This window comes from Erpetoichthys calabaricus, chromosome 5 (assembly GCF_900747795.2).
Source record: "Erpetoichthys calabaricus chromosome 5, fErpCal1.3, whole genome shotgun sequence".
NCBI lineage: Eukaryota > Metazoa > Chordata > Cladistia > Polypteriformes > Polypteridae > Erpetoichthys > Erpetoichthys calabaricus.
In genome coordinates, this window is record NC_041398.2 from 18,438,588 (window position 1) to 18,452,685 (window position 14,098).

The window sequence follows — 14,098 nt, forward strand, 5'->3', positions numbered from 1 at the left end:
TCATAGAATTCCAGCCTGTTAGTCAAACACAACCTCCCTCTTCTGAGCCCAAGCTGACTGTTCAGAATAACTCCTGTCCTTGCCATGTGCTGCTCTATCTTATCTTTAACAATTCTGTCCATTAATTTTCCTGTGATGCACGTTAAGCTTACTGGCCTATAGTTGCTTGGATCAGCCCTTTTCATATAATGGGATGATATTTGCCATTTTCCAGTCCTTCAGAATCTCCCCAGTGCATAGTGACCTCCTAAAAATGTGTGTCAAGGGCTTACACCTGTACTTGCTAGCCTCTTCAAGACCTTGTTTGGTTTCAGCCTATTTAATCTAAGCAGCTCTTCTCCCTCTACAATTTCCAAATCCCTCAGTACCTCCTTAGCAGTCACTGGGTGGTTAACCACTTCCTCACTTGTGAAGATGTCGGAAAAATGTGAGTTTAGAGCAGCTGCTATTTCATTGACTGTATTGTTTAATTCTCCTTTACTATTCCTGATGCACTTCACCTCCTCCTTTATTTAGAAGATGAAGACTGTGGAGTGTCGGAAATAGCCCGGACACAGACAGACAGACTTCATTTTAAAGTCCCAACACACGTTTATTTACACAATGCACAAAGTCCAAATATGCACAACCCAGTGCCACAGCACCAATCACCCCAATACTCCAGGCCAGTCCACAATGCCTTCAGGCCTCCTCCTTCTCTCCTCTATCTCTCACTCTCAGACCTTGTCCTCTTCCACCCGACTCCAGCCTTGAATGAAGGGAGGCGGCCCCTTTTATAGTCACCCGGATGTGCTCCAGATGGTTCTTCCCCTGACACGCCCCTGCATGGCGGAAGTGCCGGCTGTCTTTCCAGAAGCACTCCGTGTGCCTCTTTTCTTCCCCCCCAAAAGCACTTCCAGGTGTCGCAGAAGTGCTGGGGTCCCAAGTCCTCCAGGCATGGGGACGCCCCTGTCGGTCCGGAGGAGGCATGAGCCCTCCTCCTGTCCTTCTGGGCGTCCCGGCTGGGTACCACCCCCAGCTGCGTGTCACAATAGCAAAATCTCTCCAGCAGACTTAACTGCATAGGTGGAAGGATTTTAGGATTTTTTTTTTTTGTTGGTTACAGAACTTGTTGTAGGAATTTCATATACGGGACACTTCAATTTTTTTTGAGTTCACACATACATTTACATTTTACTAATTATTACGTGAGCTATTGTTAGTCGATCCGCACCCGAGCAGCTCATCTCTTTTGTGTATCTCACTCTACTAAATACACCATAAAAAACACACATACAACTTATAAAAGAAGGTGAAAGGTTAAGGTTTCATTACATTACTTACTTCTTCCCACGCTCATAGACGAATTCCGTTCATCTGCTTCTCTCCCGATTCCTTTGCTGATTTTCACTTCACAGTGACTTAGCTCAGATTTCAGCTCCATAGAATTCTGCTGGGTAGTCAGTTGTCCCAAATTAATGAATGCGTGAGATTCTTCACAGATATCTTCCTTAGAAATATTCTCTGTTTCATGCTTTTGCAGCTCAAGACTAACTGAAAAATCTTCTGATTTCTCAACTTGAATTTCAATAGTCTTCTCCTTGCACCCCTCCTCTTTAAAAAGTGAAATTCCTCCTTCACAATCCTCCAGCTTAACACTCCAATATTCAGGTGCACCCCACTCACAGTCCTCTTGCTTAAAGGGCTCCAGTCTTTCCCCCATGCCGTTATTGTTGTTGGAGGCTGCGCTCCATGTAAAACTCTTCTTTCTTTTTAAGTGTCTGTTCTTTTCTTCTAAGATTCCTTCTCACATGGATGGTCCTGGCCTTAAGGCCATTAGACATCTACCTTCTTGTCCCATGTAACCTGTGAAGGAGGCTCCTTTATATCTGTCAAAATTAAAGTGACATAATTACTTCATAAAGCTGTCAAAAATAACTTGAGCACATTTCAGAGTAAACTAAACACCAAAAAACTATAAACTAAACTTTGTTAAGAAATTTGAAATGCTGTGAACCCTCCATGTTAGCCTAAGGCAGGGGTGTCCAACTCTGGTCCAGGTGGACCGCAGTGGCTGCAGGTTTTCATTCTAACCATCTTCTTAATTATTGAGCCATTTTTTCCTGCTGATTAACTTGTTTTGCCTTCGTTTTAATTGATGTGACACAGACCCCTTAGTTGTTTCTTTTTCTTTAATGAGCAGCCAAACGATAATGAGACACAAAACAAGCCAGCTAACCTGAAAATAAAGAAAGGTTAAGGTCTTGGTCAGGTTGGTGTGCTCAGGTCACCAAAACATCTTGACGGTGGTCTTAAAAAAACAGAAAATCAGCAGTCTGCTGTGGCTGAATGAGAGCAGCAACAAGTTATGATATTCAATAATGGCTTTAATTAACAGTAAGTATCGGCTTCTCATTAAGAAACTGCTTGGAGTGAAACTGGCACGAGTTTGACAAATTCCAGTTTAGCTGGTTATCTGTAGGCTTGTTTCATATCTCATTTCTGTTTGGCTGCCATTTAATGAGAAAACGAAACAATTCAGATGACTGAATCATTGAAAACAGGGCTATTAAAATGAAGGGAAAAGGAGATGGTAGTAGATTCATACCTGGTGGCATGGATCATGGACTATCTTAAAGACAGACCTCAGTATGTGCGTTTCGGGAACTGCAGCTCTGACATTGTGGTCAACAGCACAGGAGCGCCGCAGGGGACTGTACTTTCTCTGGTCCTGTTCGGCCTATATACATCGGACTTCCAATACAACTCGGAGTCCTGCCACGTGCAAAAGTTCGCTGACGACACTGCTATCGTGGGCTGCATCAGGAGTGGGCAGGAGGAGGAGTATAGGAACCTAATCAAGGACTTTGTTAAATGGTGCGACTCAAACCACCTACACCTGAACACCAGCAAAACCAAGGAGCTAGTGGTGGATTTTAGGAGGACCAGACCCCTCATGGACCCCGTGATCATCAGAGGTGACTGTGTGCAGAGGATGCAGACCTACAAATACCTGGGAGTGCAGCTGAATGATAAACTGGGCTGGTCTGCCAATACTGATGCTCTGTGCAAGAGTGGACAGAGCCGACTATACTTCCTTAGAAGGCTGGCGTCCTTCAACATCTGCAATAAGATACTGCAGATGTTCTATCAGAGGGTTGTGGCGAGTGCCCTCTTCTACGCAGTGGTGTGTTGGGGAGGCAGCATAAAGAAGAGGGACGCCTCACGCCTGGACAAACTGGTGAGGAAGGCAGGCTCTATTGTAGGCACGGAGCTGGACAGTTTGACATCTGTGGCAGAGAGACAGGCACTGAGCAGACTCCTGTCAATCATGGAGAATCTACTGCATCCACTGAACAGAATCATCTCCAGACAGAGGAGCAGCTTCAGCGACAGACTGCTGTCACCGTCCTGCTCCACTGACAGACTGAGGAGATCGTTCCTCCCTCACACTATGTGACTCTTCAATTTCACCTGGGGGGGTAAACGTTAACATTATACAAAGTTACTGTCTTATACCTGCCTCGCACTCTCCACCTTGCATTTTTTAACTTGCACTGCATTTTTAATCAGTCTTTAATTAATATTATTTTTATCAGTATGCTGCTGCTGGAGTATGTGAATTTCCCCTTGGGGATTAATAAAATATCTATCTATCTATCTATCTATCTATCTATCTATCTATCTATCTATCTGTCTGTCTGTCTGTCTGTCTGTCTGTCTGTCTGTCTGTCTGTCTGTCTGTCTGTCTGTCTGTCTGTCTGTCTGTCGGTAGTGAAAACTGGTCGCCGATTAGGAAAAGGGCTAAAATGAAAAGCTGAAGCCACTGTGGCCCACCCGGACCAGAGTTAGGCACCCCTGGCCTAAGGAGATCTCTGCAGTGAAAACCTACTTGACACACAAAAAATATCCGACTAATCAAGACAAAAATAAAGAAAAGAGAAAGGGGAACATTTTTAATTTTTTTCCATCCATTTCATGTGTTTCATACTGGAAATATACGTCAAAGCTGGCCCAAATACAACAATGAAAGCTCAAGGCTGAATCTGACCTAAACTAAAAACACCACTTTAAAGAGATTTGGACTTAGATGTCTTGAAATTCCAAACCAACAAAAACACACATTCAGTTCAATCATGCAATGAGTCCCGTTTTGCTGCAATTAAAAACTATTCGCAAACCGAACTACAGCCTCGGTGGTCCTGCCTGAATGATTTCCATCTGGTTGGAGAGGTGGTTCTAACACCAACACACTGCTTCATGCTTAAAAGCACTCCTCTTCCTTTATTACTCCAGCTACCCTAACTCCACTCTTAACTCAACATACTTCTGCCATGGAGACCCCCCCACTCATTACCAAGTCACTTTAAGCTCCAAATGACTTCCTCAGATCAAAGGCAGCTCCATTTTTTGCTCCACAGACAGCTCAACTGAATGCTCACTGCCTGCACCTGATGGCCACACTGATCCAGGAGTATTCATTTAAAACTCATTTGATATTCCCACTCACACCTGATTGTCCTCACATCTTCAGATGGCATGTGTTTCTAGTACAGGCCTGGCCACTTATGGTTTGATTTGTTTTTTTATTCTTTCACTCCTCCAGTTTTTCCCGTTACATTCCAAAGACACGGGAGTTTGGCTCACTGACAGGTCTAAAGTAACTAGTTATGGACTGGTGCCCCCTCTAGGGTCAGTTGCTGCTCTGCACCCCATGTTGCCTGTGTCCCCTGTTACTCTCGACTGAATTAAGTGCCTGCGTTAATGGAGGGAAGGCCAGCAGTTTGTAAACTGATGGCTGTGTGCCTGTAGGATGGTGGCTAATCTTGTTGTGTTAAATTTCCACCATATCATGGGTGGGGGGCAATTTGTTTCGAACCTAGTTTTGCTAAACTTGACTTGCATGTATGGAATGTTATTTGATTTTAATAAAATTAATAAAACGTAACAAATAAATAATGTCCACCATATTAATTCAGCTTGATTTCATATAGTGTTATAGCCAGGTAACAGAGTAACATTGAAATTATTTGATATCTCTTGACCTACACGTACCTTCAGTGTCTTTTCTGCTATATTCTCACGGGTCTGAACTTCTTCTGGCCACCTGTTCTGTTCTGTGCCTACAGGACTGTGGCTGATACCCACCATGTTAGCTAACTTCCTCAGTGTCATCTCTACCTTTTCAAGATGAACTCCTCACACTTCTCTTCTCTTGCACCATTCCGTAAGTCTTCTGCATGTTAGTGCGATTCAGTGGCTCTTTCAGATGTTCAAACAAACATCTCCCAATCTATACAAATGGAAGAAAAAAAAGGGGTTTTGTTTAGTAGATAAATCTGAATATCCACAAATTGTAATATCAAGATTATTTTGGTATGACATGGCTGGGCAATGGTTAGAATAAATACTGCCACCTAGTGAACGGATGGAGATGTACTCTTAAACATTTTATGGCTCCTGTGTCCTTGGCTTGAATAGCACTCCCCCAGCTGTCTGTACAGAATTTAAAAGGTGCCCCCTGAGTCTTCTCACTACTGCTGTGAGGACACCAATCACCCTGTGACGATGTGGGTTCTGCTCCATGTTCCCATCCGCTGTTTGGGAGCCCTTGAACCCAACACCGTCGGTAATGTTACCGATGAGCTAGACAGACAGTGAGGCAACAACACAGCAAGGGGATGATGAAAATGTGCAAAAGTGCTTTTATTTACAACAATAATCAAAACAAAGTGCAGTATCCAAATAGTGCAGTGATTCAAATGTCAATAAATAAATAATCCGTAAAAGAAATGTGGAGGTTTAAAAACCATAGAAAAACAATCCTTTAAAACCGAAGTTAAAACATTATGCAGGAAGCAGTCTTTTAAAAAACCAATGACAAGCCCAGTGCCTCTTTTACATTAGCGTCTCACCTGCTTCTCCCATTTGGGCCCTGCAGCAGGCGAGACGCTCTCTCTGCAGCTGACAATACAGTTTATTTTTGTATAGCCCAAAATCACACAGGAAGTGCCGCAATGGGCTTTAACAGGCCCTGCCTCTTGACAGCCCCCCAGCCTTGACTCTCTAAGAAGACAAGGAAAAACTCCCAAAAAAAACCTAGTAGGGAAAAATGGAAGAAACCTCGGGAAAGGCAGTTCAAAGAGAGACCCCTTTCCAGGTAGGTTGGGCGTGCAGTGGGTGTCAAAAGAAGGGGGTCAATACAATACAATGCAGTACACAGAACAGAACAATTTCTCAATATAGTAAGAAATAAAAAATATACATTTTAGAAGTACAGAGCAGAATTTAACAGTAGATGATATATAGCTGACCTTCTCAGTGCCTGCTTCTACTGTCAGTTGCCTTACCGATCCTTGGCTCAGGTCGGCTCCCCCTGACAGTGACTTGGGATTCCCCAACGACCAAGGCTCTCACGCTGGGGACACCACAGAGAGTCTCCCACCTTCCAGTCACTGCTGTCCTCCAAACTAATCTCTACGACAGCGACCACATCTACTACTCCCCCAGGTGTCGGCCAAACACCCAGGCTGCCATGCTGCCTGCTCAGCTGCTGCGAGCCTGCTCTCGCTCGCTTGTTCTCCCACACTGACTTTCTCTCACTCGCTCACTTCCTGCTTCCTTCTACAACCTCCGTTTCCTTCTCTTTTCTTTTTCTTGTTCTCTTCTCTTCCCTATCCGTCTTGGGCTTCTCTATATAATGGACGTGGCAACTGTGGCAATCAACAGCTCCCGGGAACAATTACGCCGTGGACCGTCTCTCACCTGTGCACTTAGGTGAGAAACGACCACAGCACGAATCCACCCGGGAACTGCTTCAGCCACACTACCACGCCTCCTCGCTACGCCACGAGCACTGTGATTATTCATTTAAAAAACTGGCCTTTGCTAAGAGCTGTGGACCCGCTATACCACACACCCCCACTACTGAAAGGTCTGCAGGTCCGGCTCAATGGTGACTCGGAGTGAACCCAGCATCACTGTGATATGGACTGGCACCACGTCCAAGGTGATTCTTGCCTTGTACCTGGATTCTGATAGAATAGGCTATGGTCTGCCGGATTAACCATATGGGCAACTGAGCAGGTGCTGATGGGGGCATGAGAACCTTGGGGGGTGGCACACCTTCAGCAAAAAAAAACAAAAAGGAAACACTGGAGTCATGAGCATATCTCTATGGCTGTTGTCAAAGACGGCCAGGACACCTCTTTGCTGAGATGACCAGTGGGGAGCAAGCATGGGCAGAACACTACCTCCTCCTTCCCTAGGACGCTAGATGGCAGGCATCCATGGGTGGCAGTGGTGCCTCGGACTCGTGCAGGGCTTCATGGGAGATGAAGTTGGGATCTGGGGGTGCTGCAGCTGCTCCAGAGCCCATATGGGTAATCCGGGTAACATATAAAAGGAGCCAGAGACGGGAGGAGGAGGAGTGGAGAAGAAAGAAAAGCGAGTATTGTGTTTAGGTGTTGTGCTTGTGCATTGGGACTGTGTTGTGTACTTGTGGGAAAGGGAAAGACGTTACCCACAAGTGAAGAAAGAAAATAAAAATGCTTGTGTTTTTGTAAGTGTGTCTGCTGCATCTGTCTGCGTCGGGTTGAGTGGCTGCTATGCCCTTCTAGACTCATCACATTGTGTGTGTCTTCACAAGTGCATTCGCTGATAGGTTCACCAAAAAACAAAAAAAAAATCATTAAGTTAATATTAAACAAAACCACTCACTAAAAAAGTAACATTCCTAAGTCTGGCCAGGCATCCAGTTTCTCTACTACAGTTAAGAAAGCGAGATGGGCAGACACCAGCTTAGTGCAGGAGTTCTCAACCTGGGAGGCACAAAACCGTCTTCTGCTTTTATCGTGCACAGCTCCTGGGTGTTACTCGCATACACGGTCACCAATCATTCCAGGAAAACACTCACTAATTAACGAACAATCTTAAGTACGAGATAACAAAGTACTTGGCATCACGATCCAGTGGATGCACCAAACAGGTTTAATACCACGTTATTTAAAATACGCTCACAGTCCTCTCATGAGACGTGTCTCTCTGATCATTTAACAAGAGCACTTGATGACGCCTTAGCAGGGCTTCACATCAAGTACCAATTCCAAATGGAGCTGCTTTAAAGCATTTCAATTCACGCTGCTGTCCTGTCCTGTTCCAAAGTTGTCCATCACTACTTTGCTCATGGGCTCTTCTTGTTTTGGTTTAAAACACCGTGGAAACGTCTCTAAAGAAAATGGAAGCCCAGCATTCTATTTCCCCCTTTTTCCATCAGCTGCACCCGAGATTACGGCCTTCTGCTTGTGGAATATCTCGTGTGCCGTCCAGTCGGTGAGCACAGGTACCATTTAGTGACTCCTTTGGTGTTTGTTAATTAGAAAATGCAGATGTGGCAAATGAATCCCCGTTTACAACCATTCAGAATCACCTCCTCTAGACAACAACAGGACATTTAGTGAGAAAAGCAGGTGTTATTTATGACAAGTGAACTATTGTATGTAGAAAGTTATTCAAGCTAATTGCAGACTATTTTTTTTTTTTTTTATAATTACTACTTGAACACACAGAGTTGCTGGTTAGTTTCACTCTTGTCTAACTGCACAAAGGTGCTTGCATTTCGTTTTGTTTAGTTCTCTTCTTCATTGGTATTTTTTATGAAGATCTGATTTCAGAAATTATTAAACACCAGCAGAGGTTGGTAGTAACGAGTTACATTTACTTGAGTATCTTTTAAAAAAAATTGTACTTTTTTACTGCACCATACTTTTTACTTTTACTTGAGTACATTTGTGAAGAAGAAATGCTACTCTTACTCCGCTACATTGGGCAACACTCGACTCATTACATTTTTCCATTTACACATTAGATACACTATATTTTTGCCAGAGAGAAGTCGCCAGTGGATCTACTGCATGACTGTTTCACCAATCAGAGGAAGCAACAATAATCACATGACTCCGTTTCATTAATCAGACGTAGCCATGCAGTCACATGACCACACACAAACTTCCTGCGTCTGCAGCCTGTGAGAGACTTTTGAGTCACGCGGGACTCCTGTTCACTGCTAAACAGTCACAGCTTCACTGCAAGAACCTTGAGAGCCAACTCCTATTGAAGCGTAACCATCACTTCACTGAGTGAAGAACAAGCATGTTTTAACCAAACATGCACAGACACAGACAGTCATGGTAAAGTGAGACTTCTTGTACGTGCCTTGTTCTAATGTTATTTTCTATCAGCTGTGCTATTTGGAGGGCAAGTGAATATACAGTACCAGTAACGGCGCACTGCAGAATACATTTGACTTATAGTTTTCATCCTCTTTCTCTGTACGTTTAGCATTCGTTTGCTTAGAGGTTGATGCGCTTGCTGCTTCTTGAGCAGCTTTTCTTTTCTCAACCCTAGCGGCCCGCTTCTTCTCTTCTTCCGTTGGCATCTTTTCACATTAAAACTGATTAAGTCCGTGTTTGTGTTGCAATTACTTAGTACGTTTTCTTTAATTTTTCACTTAAGCTGACACTTAAGTCTTCAATCTGCCTCAAGAATGGTTTAAGATACGAAGAGGTAGGGGAAGTGACGTCGAATGTGGTAGGGATGAGAATGGCGCCCGTAAACATACGCCACACAGCCACCCTGCTAGCCGCTCTAAAATAAAAAAGAGGAATAACCGTGGAGGTCAATCATCACCCCAAAAGCGGACAGTAGACATCACGTAGTATATGTGTACCAAATTTTAGGTCAATAGTTCAAACCGTTTGTGAGCTACAGGTGATTTAAAATCCTGGACAGACGAACGGACAGCCACGGTAGCGTATTGTATATAAAGATTATACTGTCAGTGTACTGTATATCTAATCACTGTAAGTAGTTTGCACTGTTCAAACATACATGTTACCTACTGTAGGTATTGGCTTCAAAAGCTTTGTTGTGAAAAACTGAGTTTTGGAACTTTGTGTTATTTGTGCATCTTTATTTTGTGAAGATGTTATTTATTTTTACTCATTTTTTATTATTTGGAAATACCAGACTTTGCACATTATTTTATATTTGTGTCTGTCTTATTACATTTCTAAAAAAAAAAAAAAGATTTATTATGATCAAACAGTTACTCAGTACTTGAGTAGTCTTTTCACCAAATACTTTTTTAACTATTACTTGAGTCATTTTTTTGGATGACTACTTTTTACTTCTACTTGAGTAATATTATTTTGAAGTAACGCTACTCTTACTTGAGTACAATTTTTGGCTACTCTACCCACCTCTGAACACCAGTAACGGCATACTGCATGATAACGTGCAGTGAATCCACTGGACTTACAGTTTTCATCCTCTTTTCTCTGTACATTTACCATTCATTTGCTCCTGAGCAGCTCTTCTTTTCTTCACTCTAGCAGCACGCTTCTTCTCTTCTTTCATCGGCATCTTTTCACGTTAAACATGATTAAGTCAGTGTTTGTGTTGCAATTACTTAGTACCTTTTCTTTAATTTTTCACTTAAGCTGGCACTTAAGTCTTAATTTGCCTCAGGAATGATTTGGGATATGAAGAGGTAGAGAAAGTGATGGCGAATGTGGTAGGGATGAGAACAGCGCCTGCACACATGTGCCGCACGTCAGCCCTACTGGCCGCTGCAGAGAGTTGATTCTACAATAAAATACAATAAAAAGAGGAATAACCTTGGAGGTCAATCATCACCCTGAAAGTGGACAGTAGAGGTCACGTAGTATATGTGTACCAAATTTCAGGTCAATAGGTAAAACGGTTTGCGAGCTTCAGGTGATTTAAAATCTGGAACAGACAAATGGACAGCCACGGTAGCGTATTATATATAAAGAAACATTCATGTCATTCCCAGGTAAATATTTTATATGTAAGCCTAACATTTTTATTGTGTGGCCCACTTGGCTTGTTGACACCAGAGCTGCTGCCCCCAGTAAGAGAAGGTTCAGAAAACCAGACTTAGTGGGTGAGCTAAAAGTCTAGAAATGGGGTCACATTACAAACTTTGCTGAAATGCTACATTTGTTTTTAATTAGAAAAGATAAAGCCTCACAAACCATCAGGATTTAGCTTTAACAGAGGAAGGAGGGAAAGGAATGAGGAAGTACACGAGAGTACAGGTGCTGGTCATAAAATTCGAATATCATGACAAAGTTGATTTATTTCAGTAATTCCATTCAAAAAGTGAAACTTGTATATTAGATTCATTCATTACACACAGACTGATGTATTTCAAATGTTTATTTCTTTTAATGTTGATGATTATAACTGACAACTAATGAAAGTCCCAAATTCAGTATCTGGGAAAATTAGAATATCAATTAAGACTAATGCAAAAAAAGGATTTTAAGAAATGTTGGCCAACTGAAAGGTATGAACATGAAAAGTATGAGCATGTACAGCACTCAATATTTAGTTGGGGCTCCCTTGGCCTGGATTACTGCAGCAATGCGGCGTGGCATGGAGTCGATCAGTCTGTGGCACTGCTCAGGTGTTATGAGAGCCCATGTTGCTCTGATAGTGGCCTTCAGCTCTTCTGAATTGTTGGGTCTGGCGTATTGCATCTTCCTCTTCACAATACCTCATAGATTTTCTATGGGGTTAAGGTCAGGCGAGTTTGCTGGCCAATCAAGAACAGGGATACCATGGTCCTTAAACCAGGTACTGGTAGCTTTGGCACTGTGTGCAGGTGCCAGGTCCTGTTGGAAAATGAAATCTGCATCTCCATAAAGTTCGTCAGCAGCAGGAAGCATGAAGTGCTCTAAAACTTCCTGGTAGACGGCTGTGTTGACCTTGGACCTCAGAAAACACAATGGACCAACACCAGCAGATGACATGGCACCCCAAACCACCACTGACTGTGGAAACTTTACACTGGACCTCACGCAATGTGGATTCTGTGCCTCTCTTCTCTTCCTCCAGACTCTGGGACCTTGATTTCCAAAGGAAATGCAAAATTTACTTTCATCAGAAAGCAGCAGTCCAGTCCTTTTTGTCTTTAGCCCAAGCGAGACGCTTCTGACGCTGTGTCTTGTTCAAGAGTGGCTTGACACAAGGAATGCGACAGCTGAAACCCATGTCTTGCATACGTCTGTGTGTGGTGGTTCTTGAAGCACTGACTCCAGCTGCAGTCCACTCTTTGTGAATCTCCCCCACATTTTTGAATGGGTTTTGTTTCACAATCCTCTCCAGGGTGCGGTTATCCCTATTGCTTGTACACTTTTTTCTACCACATCTTGTCCTTCCCTTCGCCTCTCTATTAATGTGCTTGGACACAGAGCTCTGTGAACAGCCAGCCTCTTTAGCAATGACCTTTTGTGTCCTGCCCTCCTCCTTGTGCAAGGTGTCAATGGTCATCTTTTGGACAACTGTCAAGTCAGCAGTCTTCCCCATGATTGTGTAGCCTACAGAACTCGACTGAGAGATCATTTAAAGGCTTTTGCAGGTGTTTGGAGTTAATTAGCTGATTAGAGTGTGGCACCAGGGGTCTTCAATATTGAACCTTTTCACAATATTCTAATTTTCCGAGATACTGAATTTGGGACTTTCATTAGTTGTCAGTTATAATCATAAAAATTAAAAGAAATAAACATTTGATTAAACATCAGTCTGTGTGTAATGAATGAATCTAATATACAAGTTTCACTTTTTGAATGGAATTATGGAAATAAATCAACTTTGTCATGATATTCTAATTTTATGACCAGCACCTGTATACAGAGGAAGCGGATGACGAAGAACAAGTGGGATACATTCGTCCCTCGCCATATCGTGGTTCACCTATTGCAGCTTCATTGTATTGCGGGTTTTTTAAATACAAGTGATCGCCCGCCTATCGCGGAAGTTATGTTCCAGACCCATCAGCAATAGGTGAAAATCTGCGATATAGAAAGACCATATAAATAAATATTTTTATAGTTTAAGCCTTAAAATACCCATCCCACATGCTTTAAACACATGTAAACTTATAAAACACACTTTGTTAACACATATGATATGTAGATGTCGGGCTAAGGATATGAGTAACATCTCACTATTATAAAACATTTTAACTTCACGCAAGACAAGGCATTGAGATAGGAAAATAGGTGCTGTACAGGCTTTTAAATTATTGACACGCAGAGCGACAAGCAGCACAAAGTTAGCGTTCATTCAGCTCCCCACCTCCTTGACAATGCGAAGTGGCAGGAGCGTACTGCGCCTCCGGGGAGGGGGGTTTGAGCGAACGTGCGTTCAGCCCTCACACACCCCCACTCCTCCTCCTCCTTCAGAATACGCAGAGCGACAAGCAGGCATTTTGGCAGAAGCAGCACAAAGTCCATTTCTGCTCAGCGTGAGTTCAGCTGCCCCCCTTCACAAAGCGAGTGGCAGACACATCGACGTCTGATTGAGTCGTGTAGTGTTGCTCTGCGGTGTTTAAGAATGTAGAAAGTGTTTAAGAGCATAGGAAGTGTTTATAAGAGTGTGGGAAAGGTTAATAAGAAAGTGAGAAAGGTTTATAAGAGTGTGGGAAGGGTTTATAAAGCCTTAAAATATACATAAATAATAAAATAAATATAGGTCGCTACTTCGCGGATTTTCACCTATCGCAGGGGCTCTGGAACGTAACCCCCGCAATAGGTGAGGGATGACTGTACTCAGACAGATGCAGAAAGTAGACAAGTGTACAAGGAGATAAGGCGCAAGGTGAAGAGAGAGGTGGCGAAGGCTAAAGAAAAGGTGTATGATGAGTTGTATGAGAGGTTGGACAATAAGGAGGGAGAAAAGGACCGGTGGGCTAAACAGAGGGGCCAAGCTGAGAAAGATGTGCAGCAGGTTAGGGTGGTAAAAGATAAAGATGGCAACAAGTGAGGAGAGTGTAGTGAGCAGATGGAAAGAGTACTTTGAGAGACTGATGAATGAAAAGAACGAGAGAGAGAAGAGGTTGGATGATGTGGAGATAGTGAATTAGGGTAAGGAATTAGAAGTAAGGACAGCTATGAAGAGGATGAAGAATGGAAAGGCCATTGGTGCAGATGACACACCTGCGAAAGCATGGAGATGTTTAGGAGAGATGGCAGTGGAGATTTTAACCAGATTGTTTAACGGAATCTTGGAAAGTGAGAGAATGCCTGAGGAG

General features: G+C 43.1%; 1 protein-coding gene across 1 annotated transcript in view; it reads right to left on the reverse strand.

The window, feature by feature from the left end:
* LOC114641707 (zinc finger protein OZF-like) overlaps nt 1-14,098 on the reverse strand; it is a 36,905-nt gene that overhangs the window by 19,947 nt on the left and 2,860 nt on the right. The window contains exons 2-3 of the mRNA XM_028790732.2: nt 5,161-5,272; nt 1,324-1,868 (exon numbers count right to left, since the gene is read on the reverse strand). Of these exons, the coding sequence (XP_028646565.1) occupies nt 1,324-1,702 (379 nt within the window). The 5' untranslated portion in view covers nt 1,703-1,868; nt 5,161-5,272. The remainder of the gene's footprint in view (nt 1-1,323; nt 1,869-5,160; nt 5,273-14,098) is intronic.